Source organism: Vulpes vulpes, chromosome 8, assembly GCF_048418805.1.
Source record: "Vulpes vulpes isolate BD-2025 chromosome 8, VulVul3, whole genome shotgun sequence".
NCBI classification, from domain to species: Eukaryota; Metazoa; Chordata; class Mammalia; order Carnivora; family Canidae; genus Vulpes; species Vulpes vulpes.
In genome coordinates, this window is record NC_132787.1 from 31,298,662 (window position 1) to 31,317,909 (window position 19,248).

Genomic DNA, 19,248 nt, shown 5'->3' on the forward strand with positions numbered 1-19,248 from the left:
GAAAAATGACATTTCATTTTCTACAACAGCAGAATGAAGGAAGCTGTTTCTGCTTCCCATTTCATTAATTACCTGATTTCAGAAAAATCCAGAGGCTTAAGGAGGCCTAATGGTTCAGCTAATATCTGCACACACAAGTGTTTTCTAAATCCTTCACCAACTAATAACTTCCCTTTGTGACTCTTAGCTTCTACTTACAAAATCATTAATAAGTTGCTGGTGCAAGAATGTGTTTGTTATAGCTGATTCTTGCATCCAAGTACAAAAAATGTCTCGAAGTTTTAAAAGCTCAGTGTATCTCAACAATTAAAAATCTAGATGAAAGACCAACTTTTCAGATGTACTCTTCATTTTTCTCTTCTGTCACTGCTTCTCAAAATTAGTCGGAAAACTAAAGTAGTTCACCTTCAAAATTAAGTTTGATTTTTTTTTTTTTTTTATTACCTAACTTACAACTCCTAAACTACAAGACCATGTTATTGCTCTTTCTGGGACTCAAGATTCGGCCTAAAACCAAATCAAGAATTTGCTAAGACAAAGGCTACTGTAGGTAAGGAACTGATTATAAACGTTTAAGCGCACCATGTAAATATTCTGCTGTTAAAAACCAATGTGTTATCTCCTTCGATAGTTTGGGGTGTTTATAATGGATAGTTAAGAACTGACCTCTGCAGACCTCCCATATTTTCCTATAAGGGATATTAAGATCAGTGATAACAAAGGGTATCTCTTAGAAGTTTGTTAAGTGTTTAAACTTACCCTTAAGGGGAAGAGGTGGGGGGGGGGGGGGTAAGAGTCGTGGACAGAAGGAAGAGGACGAAGACTGCACCTAAGTGATAATCCGCACATAGGTACAGTGATCTCATAAAGGACTCCTAGCCGGTGTAAAGACCGAAAGGCAGAAGCCAGTATCCATCAGCCTCGTCACTCGTAAATTTAAAACTTGCACACGTATCCCATTTCCACCTCAAAAAACAAAACAAAACAAAACAAAACAAAAAAACAAAACAACAAAACCTTATTGTAGATTACCGGAGATTAATCTATCGTTTACGAACAATCTGGGACTTTCACACGGGCACTGACGATTCATTCGCTCAGGTCTACAAACGTTCTGTTGTGCCTATAAACTTGGGAACGGCCGTGATGGTAGCAAAGCGCAACAGGAACACTAGCAAATGTTATTCAGGGATCCGTTTTCACACAGACACTTTCAAGAGACCGCACTTGCTTACATCATGAAAAAAAAAAAAACAAAAAAAAAAACAAAAAAAACTAACAAGTCCAGCCGACTGACCGCAAAACAGCACCCCAGCCCGAAAAGGCCGGTAACCTGCACAGCAGTAACAAGAGCTTCCGGAAGTTAAGTCAAATCGTCTCGGTCGGAGAGGCAAAGTAGTCCTCTCATCAGCCAATCACCTACCCGACCCGCTAGGTTTTTCTTTCTATTGGTCTAAAGAAGCGTCAATTACTGAGGTTCTGCGCCATGAGGGCGGGCCCTTAGCACAGAATCAACCAATACGGTATGATGTGGAGCGGAAGAGACTCTGGTCCTGGGAGTCTTGGTTCCTCTCTATGGTCCCAGGGCCGAGAAACGCTGTGATCCTGGATCCTTAGGAATAGGAAGTGACGTAAGGATGGCGGAGGGGCGCGAGGTTTCAAGATGGCGGTGGCTGGGTGGCTGACCGGCAGGCTGAGGTGAAGGCCCCTACGAAGTGGAAGAGGCCGAGAATCGTTCCCTCCCCGCTTCTCGCAGTCCCAGGAACCCAGCAGAAGTGTGAGTGTGCAGGGTTGTCTCACTCCGTTTCTCCATCTTTCTTTCCCGTCTCGGCCCCGGGCCCTGCGCGGCTGCCTCGGGGACACCAGGCCCCTCCGCCCCGTTCTTCCTCTCCGCGGTGTGGGTCTCCCGGGTCGGGGGCCGGGGGATCTTGGAGCCCGGAGCGGTGCGGCTTCTAGCGGTGAAGCCGCAGCTCGCCCGAGTCGGTAAGCGCCTTCTCTTGGCGGCCCGTTGGCGGGTTGCTCTAGATTTGACGTCTTCATGTTCCTCGAGTCAGGATCAACCGTCTCTGTGGTTTTGGCAGTTGCTGGTGCTGTTTTCTCTCTGGGTGGACCTGGGCTCAATCCCGCTTGAACCCCGGCCTCTTCGGTTCAGTATAGGGGTTCCCCCCGCCCCGCCACGGTTCTGTGGCGCGATTTCCTTATCGTTTCTCTTTTAGACAAAAAGCGGTTTGTGCAGACTAGGGCTGCATTGTCTCCTGTAGAAATTCTTCTAATTCCTGCCTGTTTTTTGTTTCACCTGTGCGAGAGGAGGGTCAGAACGGTAGCCCGAGGGGTAATTGAGAGAGGACAGCAAGGAAGATCGCAGGCCATCAAAAAAAAAAAAAAAAAGAGAGGCTGCATTTATATTAATTTTGCTTGTTTCCGCCTACCTTCTCACCTTCTCCCACTTTTTCTGAGAAGGAAACCCTGGACAGGGTCAGTTAGTTGCCACTGGAACAGCTCTGAAGCATTTTGCAGAAATGAAGGCATTTGAGCACTTGCTGAAAGAGGCCTTAACCAATGAACTTTTCTGACAAAATCTTCAAGGAAGAAGGGAGGGTATTATAATTAATTGTGTGGGCTACTGGAAAAATTGACCTCATGATCGTCCCTTTCACACCCTTTAAAAGTCTACTTTAAAGGGGGTGAATTTGTCAACTTTATTATTGGAAAAGAGTAAGTATTAAAAAGTTAAACAATTGGAATAAGAGAAAGAAGTAAAATAGCAGTGTCTTAGGTTAATAAAAATATTGACTTGCAAAATATTTTCCCTCAAACACATCCCTTTCGGTTACCATAAAAAAAAATAGAAGTCAGGAGTCAAGTAGGTGCTAGTAGAATAGTTCATGTCTTGGCGTTTTTGGACACTTCTTCGTGTAATACTTTCATTTTTAATATTTGCACTCTTAGTTACGTTGTTAGCTCTTGCGAGTCAAAAATTACATGTGAATTAGAACTAAATCTGAATTAGATTAGATCTCTCTCTCCATGGGGAGAGACAAGGGAGACATTTGTTGTTGAACCCAGATCATTACCTCATTCCCTTTTTATTCCTCTTTCACCCTACATAAAAACAAGGGGAGGGTGTAGGAAAAGGACTACTGGCTTTTCATATTCATGGTTTATCCTATATTAAAGCGGTTTGTGATTTTTTTTTTTTTTCAATTTCAGAATTAGTCCATGATCCATTAAAAATGTTAACAATCAAAGGAATGTTACTTTTTAGGACACATGGGTGGCTTAGTGGTTGAGCATCTGCCTTTGGCTCAAGGCGTGATCACCGGGGTCCTGGGATCAAGTCTCTGCATCAGGCTCCCCCAGGGAGCCTGCTTCTTCCTCTGCCTATGTCTCTGTCTCTCTCTCTTTGTGTCTCTCATGAATAAATAAATAAATAAAACCTTTAAAAAAAAAAAAAAACAAAAGGAATGTTACTTTTCAAGAGATTGGTAGAAAGAAATTTTGTAATATAAGAAGGAAGATATTTTGTAATTATCAGAAGAATAAACTCTGTCTTTGTCTTTGCAGGGTTTTTTGTTTTTTTTTTTTTAATGAACCAGGTAAACCATATAAATTGTCAACATGGGACGGAGATCTACATCATCCACCAAGAGTGGAAAATTTATGAACCCCACAGACCAAGCCCGTAAGTGTCCATTGGTGTGGAATGATAAAGAAGAGGAGTGATAAAAATTGCAAGCACTGGAGAATCTATTATGTCTTAATTATAAAATCAGCGTTGCTAGGAGTCAGTTAGTTGTATAAAGTTATCCAGTGTTGTAGGCACATGATGAAACCTTTAAACGTGCAAAAAAATTAATACTCATATGTTTAATTTGATTGACTTGCCAAGTATAATTGGCTTGAAACTTTCTTTTTGTATTTGAAATTTTGGACAGACTAGTGTTGAGAAACTTAAAGCAAAAATCTCTTAAGATTTTGGTTGACATAATTAAAGGTTGCTATTGGCATCTAGTGGGTAGAGGCCATAGATGCTGCTAAATGCAATGCACAGGATAGCCTCCCACATTAATTATTATTTGTATTAAATTAGAGAAAATGCAAGTGTTCAGGATTTGAAAGTTTTATATTTTCTCTGTCTCTCTCAAGGAAAAGAAGCCCGGAAGAGAGAATTAAAGAAGGTATGATTTCAGAAGCATCCTATTACCCCTAAGTGACGTTTCGTACATCTTATTATTTGGGATTAGTGGATTTCAAAACAACGTTTACAATTATTTGTCAGAAAAGATACTTTATGCTTCTTATAACAAACAATAAAATTTACTAAGCCAAAATACTGTACTTGGAAACTGAACTGAAATAACTTTACAGATAAGCTCATGATATCCTAATATTGTATATTTGATTATCTTTCCCACTGAGTTAAATAGATATCTTTGAAAGGATTTTTTTTGTGTGTGTGTGCTATTAAAGTATACTACTTTGTTAAAAGCTACTGATTTAGTGAGTGAAAATAAATGTGATTCTGAGTAGCTTTGTGGGTTCGTTTTCCTTATTATGTACCTATTGAGTTTGTGGCAAAGTGTTTTCCCAGAATAAGACAGTATTTACTTTTTAGTGTCATTCTTTAATACCTGAAAGAATACAGATTTTTAATACTTTTTAATTGAACTTTTCCTATTGCACTGGTTAGCATCAAATCCTGTAAAACTTTTCTCTAGTATATATAGTTTTAGAATTTAGCCCAAAAAAAATCTTAATTTTTTTAAGTAATTGCTAAAGATCTCACAAAATTAAAAGAACTCTTTGCCTTAGAAAGCACATGTACTAAATAGTGATTATCTTTTTGTCTAAAGTTGAAACTTTTTTTGAGAGCCAAAAATGACATGGCTTTGTTATGGTGGTTGAAGCAAGTGACCAGAAATCAAGAAGTTCAACTCAATTTAAATAGATTCTTGATGCAAATTGAAGTAGAATTTCAGGAAGGTCCAATTTTTTAACACAGTGCTCTTTTTTTTCCTAAGAACAAAAAACAACGCATGATGGTACGAGCTGCAGTTTTGAAGATGAAGGATCCCAAACAGATTATCCGGGACATGGAGAAATTGGATGAAATGGGTAAGAGTTTATTTTAAAAGGCTAGATTTTAGAGCAGAGGTATAGTCTGATACACAGAGGCAGGCAAACAGGTAATGAGTAAAGCAGCACAGATATAAGAAAAACAGAAAAGCATGATGACATTTGACACTTTGGGTTTAGTTTTAGCATCAGAAAAACAATGGAATGATGGGGAGCAGTTGCACACTGGGGATCTCCTCTAGAGTAAGATGGATGCTGTTATTTAGCTTGAACTAGTTGTTGAGAGACGACTGAAATTTTTTTAATGTTGGCAACTACCATGTAAATCTAAATATTAGGCTACCATGAATTGATCAGTTCCCCATTTTTTCCAGTGAGAAGATAAGACACTTGACCCACTAAGTAAGGTGGTAGAAGAAATCGTGAACTACTTAAAATCTAATTTTATAGAATATCATATATATCATTAGGCTATCTCATTTTTTCACATTTTTTTGAATGATTTTACTTAGTTTCTTCACATACATCTTCAGTATCACTACTTTTTGTCATAACTGGAATCACACAAGATAATCCTTGCCTCCAAGTTGCTTCAGAATTCCCTGTGTGATGTTCCCATAGGAAATTTTATTGCAACCCGTCTAATATTTTTAATATTAGAACATGAGATTTTTAATTGTTTTGCATCCTGCTCCTTTTTTTTTTCGCATAATGAAATGATCTTGACAAGATTTGTTTTCAAAGGTACTCAGTTTAAGTGGTTTGCCAAAGATCAGATAGTAGGTGAAAAAGGTACAGTGGATCTCAATAATACATTAAATGGGTTGAAAAAAAAAAAATCCAGGGGCGCCTGAGTGGCTCAATCGGTTAAGCATCTGCTTTTGGCTCGGGTCATGATCCCAGGGTCCTGGGAGTGGACCCCATAATGAGCTCTCTGCTCAGCAGGGAGCCTGCTTCTCCCTCTGCCTCTGCCTGCTGCTCCCCCAGCTTGTGCCCCCTCCCCCATCAAATAAATAAATAATCTTTAAAAATAAAAAAGTCCAGTTATGTGGGGTTATGGTTTTAGAGGTTCTTTTAATAATGTAACGTAGCTTGTGCATTTAGCCTGGGCTAAATTAAGTTTTATTTAATAATTAGTTCTGGATCAGATTGCTTGATCCCAAATCTTTCCCAGTTCAGCTCTAACTGATCCCATTTGTTGCCTCTGGTTTAAATATTACTGTGGGCAATTGTTATCCCTAGAGTGTCAAGACATTAAATGACCTATTAAATTCAGATTGATTTATGTGGTTTTAAAAGGAGATAATAGTAGTAATGGAGGTTTATTGAGCTCTTATTTTGCTACGCACCAGTTTTTTCCATATGCTATTTAATCCTTAAAACAACTTTCAGGTAGGTGTATTAACCTATTTTATGGATGAGGAAACTCAGGCACAGAGAGATTGTATACTTTTCTCAAGGTCATGCTATTAGGAAGTAGCAAACTGGGATTAAAACTGAGGCATTCAACACTTTCATTAATCACACCAAGAATAGTGTATGATGTAAGACTATCCTCTTCTGAATAAATCACCTAGGTTAAAAGGATTTAGGGAAGAAGATAATTAAACTTGTTATCTGTTGAAAAAAAAAAAAAAAGGAAAAGGAGGGAGAAGGGAATACTGTTCAGGGCTCAGTGCAAACTAGTTTAGGCAGAAGAAATACATATATTGACTCCCATAATTGGGAAATCCCAGAGGGAAGCCTTCCTAGAAAACATAGGTATGGTTATTGAGACTGTTCATCTGCCTGGTCTACTCTCTTGTTAGCTTCATTCAGCATATTGCTAATGAACTGCTTGGGATGGGAAGTAAGAATATGTGCTTGGAACTGGTGGGAGACAAGGTTGCAACTCTAGGTTTATTTTATCCCTCCTGTAAAGGAGCGTCACACTCTCACATTCACAAAGTCTCAGAGAATGATATGGTTTCAACTTGAATCATGTGCCAGTTGATCTCTGAGTCAGTCACTGGTGAGGAGAACAGAGGGAGGCACGTATAATTGACCAGGCAAGCTCGGGAGTCTTGTGCTAATAATCCTTTTTGGGGTAGAAGACCTGAAATTAAGCCCCCTGTTGAACACATGGAAAGAGAAAGAATTATATGGTAGTTAGACAATATCAGTCTGTTATAAAAATAATTAAGCTGCAAGCTGAACACCACAGGATATTTTGTGATCACTTAGCCATCAAAGCTTTGTTGTGAGTAGTTGATGTCCACATTTTCCAGATGAAGAAGCTAAACATAAGAGAATTCAAGTGCCTAAGATCTCAGAATTAAGTGACATAATTAATCTGTCTGGCTAAAGCCTCACTATACTATAGCAAGTTGTTAGCATAAATAAAAATTTATTTTTATGTAATTTTTATGTAATAAAAATTTACAGTAATGATGAAAATCAACTAATTAGATGACATTAGACTTAGAAAGTAAAATTAATGGCTATCTTAAAGGGGTGGAATTTAAAAAAATACCTATTGCACTTCTTTTTAATAAAATTTAAAATTTTATTAAATAAAATTTAATTTAATAACATTTAAGATATAAATCCCTGTTAAAAGCTTTATCATATAAGGAGATTTTATGGGGCAGCCTGAGTGGCTTAGAGGTTTAGCACCACCTTCAGCCCAGAGCGTGATTCTGGAGACCTGGGATTGAGTCCCACGTTGGGCCCTCTGCATAGAGCCTGCTTTTCTTTCTGCCTGTGTCTCTGCCTCTCTCTCTCCGTGTCTCTCATGAATAAATAAGTAAAATCGTAAAGGAGATTTTATTAAGTGATATAGCTAGTTGATACCTAAATGAAGTGACTCTTTGTTTTGAATCTCAGTATCTGCTCTTTTCTTTCAGAGTTTAACCCAGTGCAGCAACCACAGTTAAATGAGAAGGTGCTGAAAGACAAGCGTAAAAAGCTGCGTGAAACCTTTGAACGTATTCTACGACTCTATGAAAAAGAGAATCCGGACATTTACAAAGAATTGAGAAAGCTAGAAGTGGAATATGAACAGAAGAGGGCTCAACTTAGCCAATATTTTGATGCTGTCAAGGTAATCAAGTTTCTCTAGAGAGGTAAACTAAAATGTTATATTTAGATTTGCTTTTTAAATTGTTAATGGGAGAATTGGTCATGATGAACTTCTTCCTCTTGGCAGTTTCCTATCAAATAAACTTCATCATGGCAATTTCTTGTCAAACTATCTCATGAACCAACCAATCTTAGTGATGTATATTTATACAAGAGAAATTAATCCATCTGCCAGTATAGTAATAGCCAAAAACTGGAAATAGCCCAGATGTCCATTAATAGGAAAATGAATAAACAACCTAGAATATTTGTAAAATTGAATGTACTCAGCAATATAAAGAAATGCTCTACTGATACTCAAAACAACAGGAATTAAGAAAAAAATTTAATGGATAAATCTCAAAGCATGTTGAATTTCTATCATAGTTAGGATTCCATTTGTATGAAATTGTAGGACTAGCAGAATTAATCTATGAATGAAAGCGTTTGTAACGGTGGTTGCTTTGGGATAGTGTTAGGGATGATTGAGAAGAAATGTGAACTAGATGCATTTGTCAAAACTCAGAATTTAATTTCACTGGGAATTTTGTCTCAAAAATGTAAAAAAACCAAATGGTATAATTTTTGCAAAGCAGGTAGTATAGGTCCCCTTTTACAGATAAGGAAACCAAGGAACTTGCTTAGTCATACAGCTAGTATGTGGCAGAAATCCAACAAAGACTAATTTTAGAAACCCAAGCTCTACCATTGGATATATAGTATTTATAAGTTAATTGATTAAGTGTTATTTATCATACAGAATATTTAAAAGGATGGCTTTACTTTTAACAGTTAACCATAACCCAAAAGGATAAGTTAATAATAAGGGAGAAAAACAGCTGAGTTTTGTTTCTTTTAAAGATGATAGAGATTCTTTCCATTCATCAACAGACTTTGGAAATGTTGACAAATACTGATATTCTTGTTTTTCCTGATACTTAATGTTAGGTAGAAAGCAAATCCAGGTTATGAAACAGCAGATACTGAATTTTAACTGTTGAGTTTGTGGGTTGCTCTTATACTATTGAAAGATTTTTCTCTGTTTCAGAATGCTCAGCATGTGGAAGTGGAGAGTATTCCCTTGCCAGATATGCCACATGCTCCTTCCAACATCTTGATCCAGGACATTCCACTTCCTGGTGCCCAGCCACCCTCCATCCTTAAAAAGACCTCAGCCTATGGGTGAGGAAGCAGTAGCATAATTAAATAATATTTATTAAAAGTACCTTTTGACTGTCCACTGCCAAAATTATTGCAGTGGGAATTAAAAGGCAATGGGAATGTAAGCAGTGCCTTACTTGATTAAATGTGAGGTAAGAAATTCCTTGAAAATATTTTAGAAGAAGAAATAAATATTGTTAATGTGATTACTGTAAAATTTTCTTTACAGACCTCCAACACGGGCAGTTTCTATACTTCCTCTTCTTGGACATGGTGTGCCACGTTTGCCCCCTGGTAGAAAACCTCCTGGTCCTCCCCCTGGTCCACCACCTCCTCAAGTCTTGCAAATGTATGGCCGTAAAGTGGGCTTTGCCCTAGATCTTCCCCCTCGCAGGCGGGATGAAGACATGTTATATAGCCCAGAACTTGGTAAGGAGTGACTGTTCCTTTTTCTCTTGCAGCTTTTCCACTGTCATTTTTTTATGTTGGTCCTGTTTAACATCTTGTTCACCATCCTCAGAACTTAGGAGATAAATCATGATTACATATACTTACTAACAGATGGATAAATCATAGAATTTACCCAAGAAAAACCAACACACATTAGGAAGTACAGAAATATTTATTGTGTTTTAAATTAGGCTTTTTTTTGAGATTCCTTAAGCCTTGGATACCTGTTTTTTTTTTTTTTTCACTTTTATTGCTATCACACCAGAGCATAATTGTATATAGTCACTGATGTGTGTGTGTGTGTGTGTGTGTACCAGTTTCTAAGTAGAATTTGTTTTCAAATTTAAACTTTTTAAAAAATATTTTACATTATCAAAAAGATTTTAAAACTATTACCAAACAGAAATATTGTCAGACTATATGAAGAACTATTACATACAGAGTCATTTTAAATAATGAAGCTATTCTGAGTTAGCACAGTTTTCTGTGTTTTGGTATACCATGAAGTAGAGGATCCAGTCATCTTACTTGTTTCCTGCTCCCTTCTCCCTTTTCAGCTCAACGGGGTCATGATGATGATGTTTCCAGCACCAGTGAAGATGACGGATATCCTGAGGACATGGATCAAGATAAGCATGATGACAGTACTGATGACAGCGACACTGACAGGTCAGATGGAGAAAGTGAAGGGGATGAATTTGTGCACCGTGATGATAACGAGAGAGACAACAATGAAGAAAAGAAGTCAGGTATGTGCAAATGAAAGTTCATGGTATTGATAGTAGCAGACAAGATGAAGGTCCTGATTTACTAGTGTATCTGTGAAAGTAATTGTGAGCACCTTGAAAAGAAGGGTCATAGTTTTATTCATCTTTATATCAAAAAACTCAAAAGTTCTTGATACATAGTCCTCAGTGGACATTTGTGAGGGGAAAAAAATTAAGCAGAGTATGTGATAAAGAAGTCTATGTAATAAAGTTCACTTTGAGAGAAAAAGAGCTATTCAACAGCATACAGATGGGCTCTTGTGGGTCTGTATAGGAACAAAAGAATAACCACGTAACTATGTTGATTGAGAAAGCCATATTCATATCATTGGGGTTTTTTTGGTAAGTCTGCTTAAATATTTTTTTAAGGTTTTATTTATTTATTCATGAGAGACAGAGACAGAGAGAGAGAGAGAGAGACGGGCAGAGGGAGAAGCAGGCTCCATGCAGGGAACCCAATGTGGGACTTGATCCTGGGACTCCAGGATCACGCCCTGGGCCAAAGGCAGATGCTAAATCGCTGAGCCATCCAGGGATTTCCCCCTACTTAAATGTTTTTATCTGGAGCCATTTAAATTTCTGTGTTCATTTTGTCTCACATCAACCAGACCATAATTATAATTCTGGTACACCTGCAAGTAGACTCATGATTTAATGGAAGTATCCATAATATATGATATATATCCATTTGATTATTATAAAATCAAACTGAGTTATGTGTACTTTTAAAAAGTAGTTAAGGCATTCATCAAGATAAGTTTAAGCATCATGATAGATACTGAGCAATACAAAATGTATAATCTGCCACACCTCTGCAGTCTTTGAGTTTCTTTTAAAATTATTTTTGTCAGAGGACCTGCATGGCTCAGTGGGTTAAGCATCTGACTCTTGATTTCAGCCCAGGTCATGATCTCAGGATTGTGGGATCAAGGCCAGCCGCCTGTTCACACATGCAAGCGTTCACATGTGCTTGCTCTCTCTCTAAAATAAATAAGATCTTTTAAAAATAAATAAAAGCAAAATTGTTTTTGTAGTCTACAACAACATATTTATGTATTTGTAATACTGCTGATGTTCGTATCTGAAGTGATGAGAAGTCCTTGCTCTAGTATTTCATAAGAATCGTGGTTGCAAACCAAAAAGCTGTCTTAAAGGGGTGGATGGAGCTCATAACGAAAATTATAGACGACTTATATAGGAGCTAGTACTAGAAAGTACAGAGTTCTTAGAGCCACAGCAGCTTCATTTTTCTCTGGCATCATGTGATCCTTTGCCTCATTTTTCTTTTTTTCTGCCAACTTGTTTTACTTCTACATATTTATCAATGGATGTGTGCTGAAAGTGGCTATCCTGTGATTTGACATTCAACTAAAATTTGAGTTTTTACTACACGTAAGGAATTTTCCTAGACCAACAATACAAAATAGATAAAACTAAAGCCCTGCCCACATGGAACTTTGTAAATGTTTACCAGCTGCTCCTAATTTTGTACCATTTAGCATGATGTTTAATTTAATAGTGTCTAGTGGATAACCTGATTTGTCAGGTTAAAAAGGTGCTTTCTATTCCAAGTTTGCTAATAATTTTTATTATAAATATTTTATAAGCATCTGTTGAGATGTTATGGATTTTAAGTTGTGTACTGTAATGAATTCTATTCATGGCTTTTCTATTGTTCAACCTTATTTTGCATTTCTGGGACCAACCCTATATGTTTATGATGTGTTTCTTTTAAAGCACTGTTGGATTCAGTGTGGTTATAAAATTGGCCCTTGAACAACATGGGGGTTAGGAACACCGACCCTCTGCACAATCAAAAATCTGTGTATAACTTTGTGTCCCCCACAGTTTAGCCTACTAATAGCCTATTGTTGACCAGATTTTTTACTGATAACATGAATAATCAATTAACACACGTTTTGTTGTTGCATGTATTATATACTACATTCTTGCAATAAAGTAAGGTAGAGAATTTTTAAGGAAAATACACTCTCAGTACTGTACTATATCACAAAAAATCCACTGTGCAAGTACCCACTCAGTTCAAACCTGTGTTCAATGGTCAATTGTATTTTACAATTGGTTAGTTTTGGTATCAAGGTTCTGCTAGCTTCATATGTTCTGGATTGCATTCCATCTTTTCTGTTCCCTTTTATAGGAAATATCTGTAATTTAATGTTTGGCTGAACTTCTTTATAAAATTATTTGGGCCAGGTTAAAAATAGATTTTTAACTACCATTTCAGTTTTATATGTTGTAGTCTTACCACTTCTGTGGCCAATTTTTATAATTTTTATTTTTTTAAAGAAATGTCTATTATCTGGGTGTTCAGTTTTACTGGCATAAAGATGTTAATGGTATTCTTTAAGTTTTTGAAATTTATAGATTTTAAATCACAATAACATGTTTACCACCAGTTGGCCCTTCTTATACTTTCTTTTTATGGCTGTTTTCTATACTTAACTTCTGCCAAATAGTGAGCAGCATCCTATCTAGTGCTTTATCACATTATATAGGAAACATTTGCTGAGTTTTGTTGTTCTAATCCACCCTATTCTCTCCCTCTACCCCTTAGGTCTGAGTGTAAGATTTGCAGATATGCCTGGAAAATCAAGGAAGAAAAAGAAGAACATGAAGGAGCTGACTCCTCTTCAAGCCATGATGCTTCGAATGGCAGGTAAGACCGGGAAAGAAGAGTGAAATCACCTTTGGGTATTTCCTCCTGCCACTTCCTTTACATACATTTTCCTATTTAGTGTCTCAACAACTCTGAAGTAAGTAATAAATCCTTGTTTTTAAAAGTTAAGGTTTGGAGACATTTGGAGACTAGGCTGCCCAAGGTTACCCAGCTAGTAAGTGGTTAAACTGTCATTTAAATCCAGGTCTGTCTTGTTCTAAAGCCCAGGCTTGTTTCACTGCTCCAGTAGCATAGATGAGTAGAATACTATCTTGATTCCTTCACATCTAAGTAGTTTATTAAAGAAGGCTAGTTACTTGTTAATTTTTAAAAAGCACTTAATTGAGCATGTGTTTGCAGGCATTGCTATTTTGCAGGCTGTAAAAAATGAATCAACTCCCATTTCACCTGGTTTAAAATTTCTTCTAGGTCAGGAAATCCCTGAGGAAGGACGAGAAGTAGAAGAATTTTCAGAGGATGATGACGAAGATGATTCTGATGATTCTGAAGCAGAAAAGCAATCACAGAAACAGCATAAAGAGGAATCTCTTTCTGACGGCACATCTACTACTTCTTCACAGCAGCAAGCTCCCCCACAGTCTGTTCCTCCTTCTCAGATACAAGCACCTCCCATGCCAGGACCACCTCCTCTTGGACCACCACCTGCTCCACCTTTACGGCCACCTGGACCACCTACTGGCCTTCCTCCTGGACCACCTCCAGGTAAGTAAACACTGATATATTGTGAATAATTAACTAAGTCTACCTGTGATTAGAGTGACGAAGTCATTCTGAAAATATATATTAGTAGTGATGTTTTGTTTTTCCTAGTATAAGTCGCTAGGAGATAAAGGATAGTACAATTTACTTGTTCCTATGCCACTGTTCACAGTTCATAGTACTTCTGACAGCCCTCTTTTCCTCCAAAGCTCTTCTCTTTGCAGGGTTCTGTAGCTCGGAGGTTAGCAGGCAGAAACAGGAGTATTGAACCTGGGGCTTTCTTTAGTACTGTTATTTTTAATGACAAGTTGACCCAATTCAAAATTGATAGCTAATGAGATTAGGGTACAGTAAATACTATCAGGCATCCTTCCTTGGTTGGGAATTGTTGGAAGTCAGTCTTTAGAGACAAAGGGGATCAGTATTAATATAGTCTTTGGCATACAAGAATGAGAAGTTTGTTTTGAAGTTTGAACTTGGCAATTTATGATTTTATAGTCCTTCATCCTACAGTTGGCCAGTTAGGTTTTCTTCGCTTGAGTTCATCCCTTTTTGATTGGTGGTGCAAAGCACATTACCTCTCCTGTGTCATCTTCTGTCATCCTTGCCTACATATCTTCCTGTGTTTCAGGGGGAATGCTTAAAGCATTCTGCTTTATATTCCATTTTCAGCTTATTTTTGAACCCACTTAAAAATCTTTTCCTCTTTGTTCAGTTTCTAGCCCAGCAGAGCTGTGCTTAAAAAAAGTTATATTTTTTATCAGTATTGGGAAATAAAGAGAAATGATCCATAACAAGTTTAGCACTCTATCTCTGGTGCTCAGATATTTGTTGAGTGAATTCTTTTTCCACCTGTGTTTTGATCGGTTTTTGAAGTTACCTGATTTCAAGTTAAAATGCTAAGTCAGACCACATTCGAGTTATCTTTATACCAGTTACGACTTGGTATGTATTTCTCTTACATTAGTTTGTCATTTTTCTCTTTTCAGGAGCTCCTCCATTCCTGAGGCCCCCTGGAATGCCAGGACTCCGAGGGCCTTTACCCCGACTTTTGCCTCCAGGCCCACCACCAGGCCGACCCCCTGGCCCTCCCCCGGGTCCACCTCCAGGTCTGCCTCCTGGCCCTCCTCCTCGGGGACCCCCACCAAGGCTACCTCCCCCTGCACCTCCAGGTGAAGCTTTTAATTTCTACTACAAAAATTTAACTATTATAGATTTCATTTGCTCTAAGACATATTTTCACATCTCAATATCCTGAAGTCAAAGGGTATCCTAAAATGATGTTTTTTAACAGCTTTTGGCCTGGGTTTAAGTTGAGTTCTTCCACAGAGTATTTGCACTGGATTCTCCTTGTCCTGTGAGGGGCTTTTCCCAGCCAGAGACCACTTGGGATTAAATTCTCCATTTGAGTAGTGTGTTTTATGGGGGTAGGGGGCAATTGTAAAGTCATTCCATATATTTCCATATATTTTTTAAGTATATGTACCAACTTAAAGTTTGAAATTACAAGGCACATTTCCATGTGCTTTTATCATAGTGTACCAGTGTATTTCTGGCTTATTACACTGTCCCAGTCTAATGTGAAGGCCTCCTTTGAAGCTCCCCAGCTTGGACTCTCCATGGTATCTGGAATAATTATGAGTCTATATAAGCAATAGTATCTTAGGTTCCACGAAATTTGGCATTTTTATTCAGTCTTAAAAGTGGCATTTGAAGAAAATCAAATCTGCAATTTTGGGTAAATGACAGTGGTGTTGTCTGAGCCATCAAAGGACTTGAATTCTTTTCCATTGGTGGTAACATACCATGATTAGTTACATTCATGTCCTCTGATATTTAAAATTTCATTTCCTGGCCATTGGGTTACCTTTTTCAGGGGAGGAATGGTGTGCAAATCAGTAAATAATGCATGAGAATGTAACTCCCAACCTTGGCCTTGATAACATGTCTAGTATACAGCTAGAGTAGAGTCTTGGGCTTTCAGAGTTGAAATCATACTTGAAACCAGTTAGTGTTGTTGACTTTGTATTGTAAGACAGTACATTACTCAGAGAGGAAGAAAACCTAAATACAGGGGTATAGACTGAAAGTGAATATTATTTCACAATAAAATATTCCTTACTATCAAAATCTATTCCTGAGCATCATAGTTTCAGCTTGTTTTCTGTAAATTGCCCATGTTTAAAAAATTGTCAGCCTCTGTTTCTCATGGTGTTCACCTGCCTGTTTTCTCCTTCATTTAGGCATTCCTCCACCTCGTCCTGGCATGATGCGCCCACCTTTGGTGCCTCCACTTGGACCTGCCCCACCTGGGCTTTTCCCACCAGCTCCCTTGCCCAACCCGGGGGTTTTAAGTGCTCCACCCAACTTGATTCAGCGACCCAAGGCGGATGATACAAGCGCAGCCACCATTGAGAAGAAAGCCACAGCAACCATCAGTGCCAAGCCACAGATCACTAATCCCAAGGCAGAGATTACTCGATTCGTGCCCACGGCATTAAGGGTACGTCGGGAGAATAAAGGGGCTGCTGCTGCTCCCCAAAGAAAGTCAGAGGATGATTCTGCTGTGCCTCTTGCCAAAGCAGCTCCCAAATCTGGTCCATCTGTTCCTGTCTCCGTTCAGACCAAGGATGATGTTTATGAAGCTTTCATGAAAGAGATGGAAGGGCTACTGTGACAGCTCTTAATGCCAGAGCGTTTCTGTTCATACCAGAGGTTGGTGGGGAAAGAGGCTTTTACTAAACTTAGTGAAAGAGTGACTTTCACTGTCAGGGTATTTTTAAATTTCAGTTCAAGGAATATCCTAAAGTTTAGCCTTGTTCAGAATTTATTGCATATAAGAGAGGATTATTTCATTCAGAATAAATTGGTTATTGAAGCAGTGCTGCTAACATCCATTCCCTTTCATACCACCGTTTTCATCCGGTTTGTTCCCCTTCTCCAATTTTTTGGAAACTTGTGATCGAGGGGATCTTGTTACTTATTTGTTTTGATTCTCTTCTTGTGTGCAGTGGGCACTGGAGTAGAGATTTCTGAAAAAAACAGTTTATTTTACCCCATCTTGCCTTTTGTGTTTGAGTTATTTTAATATTTTCTTGTAAATATTTTGTAATATTTTAGTGAAATGGATCGCAATGTCATTTCCTAATACAAAGCAAGATATGTGGGAAGAAAATGTACAATTCTTTGATTAAAATTATTTCCCACTGACCTAAACTTTGAGTGTTTCGTGGAATAAATAAATAAATGTTCTACACCAAGATATCCTCTGTGTTACTGATGATATATAAATATGGTATCTGTGTTAGGGGCAGTAAAGAAGCAAGGATTTAAAATCTCTGTTTTAAGGAACTGCCATTGCTGGTACAGAATAAGAATCTTATTGAAAATATTGTTAAAACTAAGTTTTAAATTTTAAGGGATAAAGAAAAGAATTATTTTCCTTCGGGATTATACTGGCTTTGGAGAAATTGAAAGGTTATTTATTGTATAGAACATGAATCTTCTCAAGGATTATTTACTTTTCCAGAGCTTTGTGAGCTTAGTGATGGGAAAAGCTTCTTTTAAACTGTGTCTAAATTATTAGATAGCTAGAGAAGGTGACTACTATTATTTTATTGAATTTGTCAGTTTTATGAGCTTTTATTATTAAAAGACAAAATGAATGCTCAATATTGTTAATTTACATTGATATCATTTTCTTTAAAAAGTGCTTTAATAGCTAGTTCAGCTAGCCAGTAATCCTAATAATTTTCACAGATATTTTCTCCATCTTACAGATGAGAGTATTGAAGCTAAAGGAGTTGTGTGAATTAGCCAGTGGCCCAAAGTATGAATATTTTATGAACAAAGAAACACACGCACAGTGAGACAATGTGTGCATTGAGTTTAGACTAGACATACCTATTCTTACTTTGTATCTTAAATACCTGTCACATGAATCCCATGTCATCAAAAATTGGTGGTATCCTAAAAAAAATAGTACAATAATATGATAAGGCTTTTATTTTCTTGCAAGTGATTCCTTGATGGATTTTTAGATTTCTCTTCTGAGATCCTTTGTGTATGAAACTTTTCTTGGAAATTACTCTTTCAGATTAAAGCAAGTCTTGTCAAACCAGTCTATAGGTCATTTTCGATTTTTTCTTTTTTTAAGATTTTATTTGAGACCGTGAAAGCGCAAGCAGGGGGAGTGGCAGAGGGAGAGGGGGAAGCAGGCTCCTTTGTGAGCAGGGAGCCCGATGTGAGCCTTGATCCCAGGGCGAAGGCAGATGCTTAACCCACCGAGCCACCCAGGTGCCCTGGGCTTTTTTTTTTTTTTTCAGTATAGTCATTTAGTATCACCAGTAAGTGAATAGAATATTTGATCATTTAGATGCTAGGATGGAACACCATTCTATCATCATTAAGTCAATATTATACTTTAAATGTAAACAATTATTTGGTATTTGGTCTGTAATATTTTTAGTGTTCTTGCTTGAAGTTTATATTTTTTCTGAGATTTCTGTTTTCACATTTATTAGGCTGTTCAGTTTATCATAAAGTCATTTCCTAGTATCGCTAGTTTTATTTTCTGAAATGTCAGCTGTAAAATCTGGCACATTTGTATGTTACCTCTATTTGCAGGAAAGGGTAACCCGTTCAAAATTTGGATAGGTTCTGAGTCGGCATTTGTCATGATCATAATTCACACTGTGATTTCAAAAAAATGCTTGGGTCAATGTTAAGCTTGATAAAAATCTTTAATCAGATAATATGGATAAATACTGTTTCCTTCTCAGTGTCATTTTATTATATAATAATTGCCCCTTAAAGTCGTTTTCACAACAGTCTGCCAAGGCATGGAATCAGCATAAAGCCTTAGATGACATCCAAAGGTCAGTTTAGTTTCGATTCTAATTTTTTTGCACATTCCAATTTGTGCCCCTTATAAAACATTGCTTTGTTTATACAGATTCGGGAGGTATTTTTTAATATTTTCTTAAACTCTTTTTTACTTCAAGTAATTCTTCAGGCCACAAGATGCCACAATCACCACCCCATATGGAACTGCACACTCATGTTTTGTCTTCAATTCCAACTGCAGCAGGTCTAATACGTGGAAATGGTCATCCACCAGGACTGGTTTGGAGGACAGGCCTTGCAGCACTCCTGGAGTTAAAACCTTCACTGAGCAGGGCTGTACATAATTTCTATCCACCGGGTCCTGGGTTCAGGTATAAGTGAGCTGTGGGGAAATTTTTCTGTTCTTTACATTCCTGGAATTAAGAGCTTTTAGCAAAGGTCGGAGCTGGGACT

General features: G+C 37.6%; 1 protein-coding gene across 1 annotated transcript; it reads left to right on the forward strand.

Annotated features, from left to right (window-relative positions):
- Positions 1 to 1,540: 1,540 nt before the first annotated feature.
- WBP11 (WW domain binding protein 11) lies at positions 1,541 to 18,070 on the forward strand. The gene is made up of 12 exons (XM_025995181.2): positions 1,541 to 1,777; positions 3,565 to 3,682; positions 4,147 to 4,178; positions 5,022 to 5,115; positions 7,962 to 8,158; positions 9,224 to 9,357; positions 9,566 to 9,765; positions 10,344 to 10,535; positions 13,129 to 13,230; positions 13,660 to 13,953; positions 14,940 to 15,122; positions 16,194 to 18,070. The coding sequence occupies exons 2-12, from the start codon at positions 3,619 to 3,621 to the stop codon at positions 16,625 to 16,627; spliced, it is 1,926 nt and encodes a 641-aa protein (XP_025850966.1). The 5' UTR covers positions 1,541 to 1,777; positions 3,565 to 3,618; the 3' UTR covers positions 16,628 to 18,070.
- Positions 18,071 to 19,248: the final 1,178 nt, after the last annotated feature.

Bases quoted from the DNA above. Each gene is read 5' to 3' on its own strand.
- WBP11 (XM_025995181.2), top strand. From the start codon at position 3,619: ATGGGACGGAGATCTACATCATCCACCAAGAGTGGAAAATTTATGAAC. The intron at 4,179-5,021 runs GTATGATTTCAG...TTTTTTCCTAAG, and splicing joins GGAAGAGAGAATTAAAGAAG to AACAAAAAACAACGCATGAT. The intron at 9,358-9,565 runs GTGAGGAAGCAG...TTTTCTTTACAG, and splicing joins AAAAAGACCTCAGCCTATGG to ACCTCCAACACGGGCAGTTT.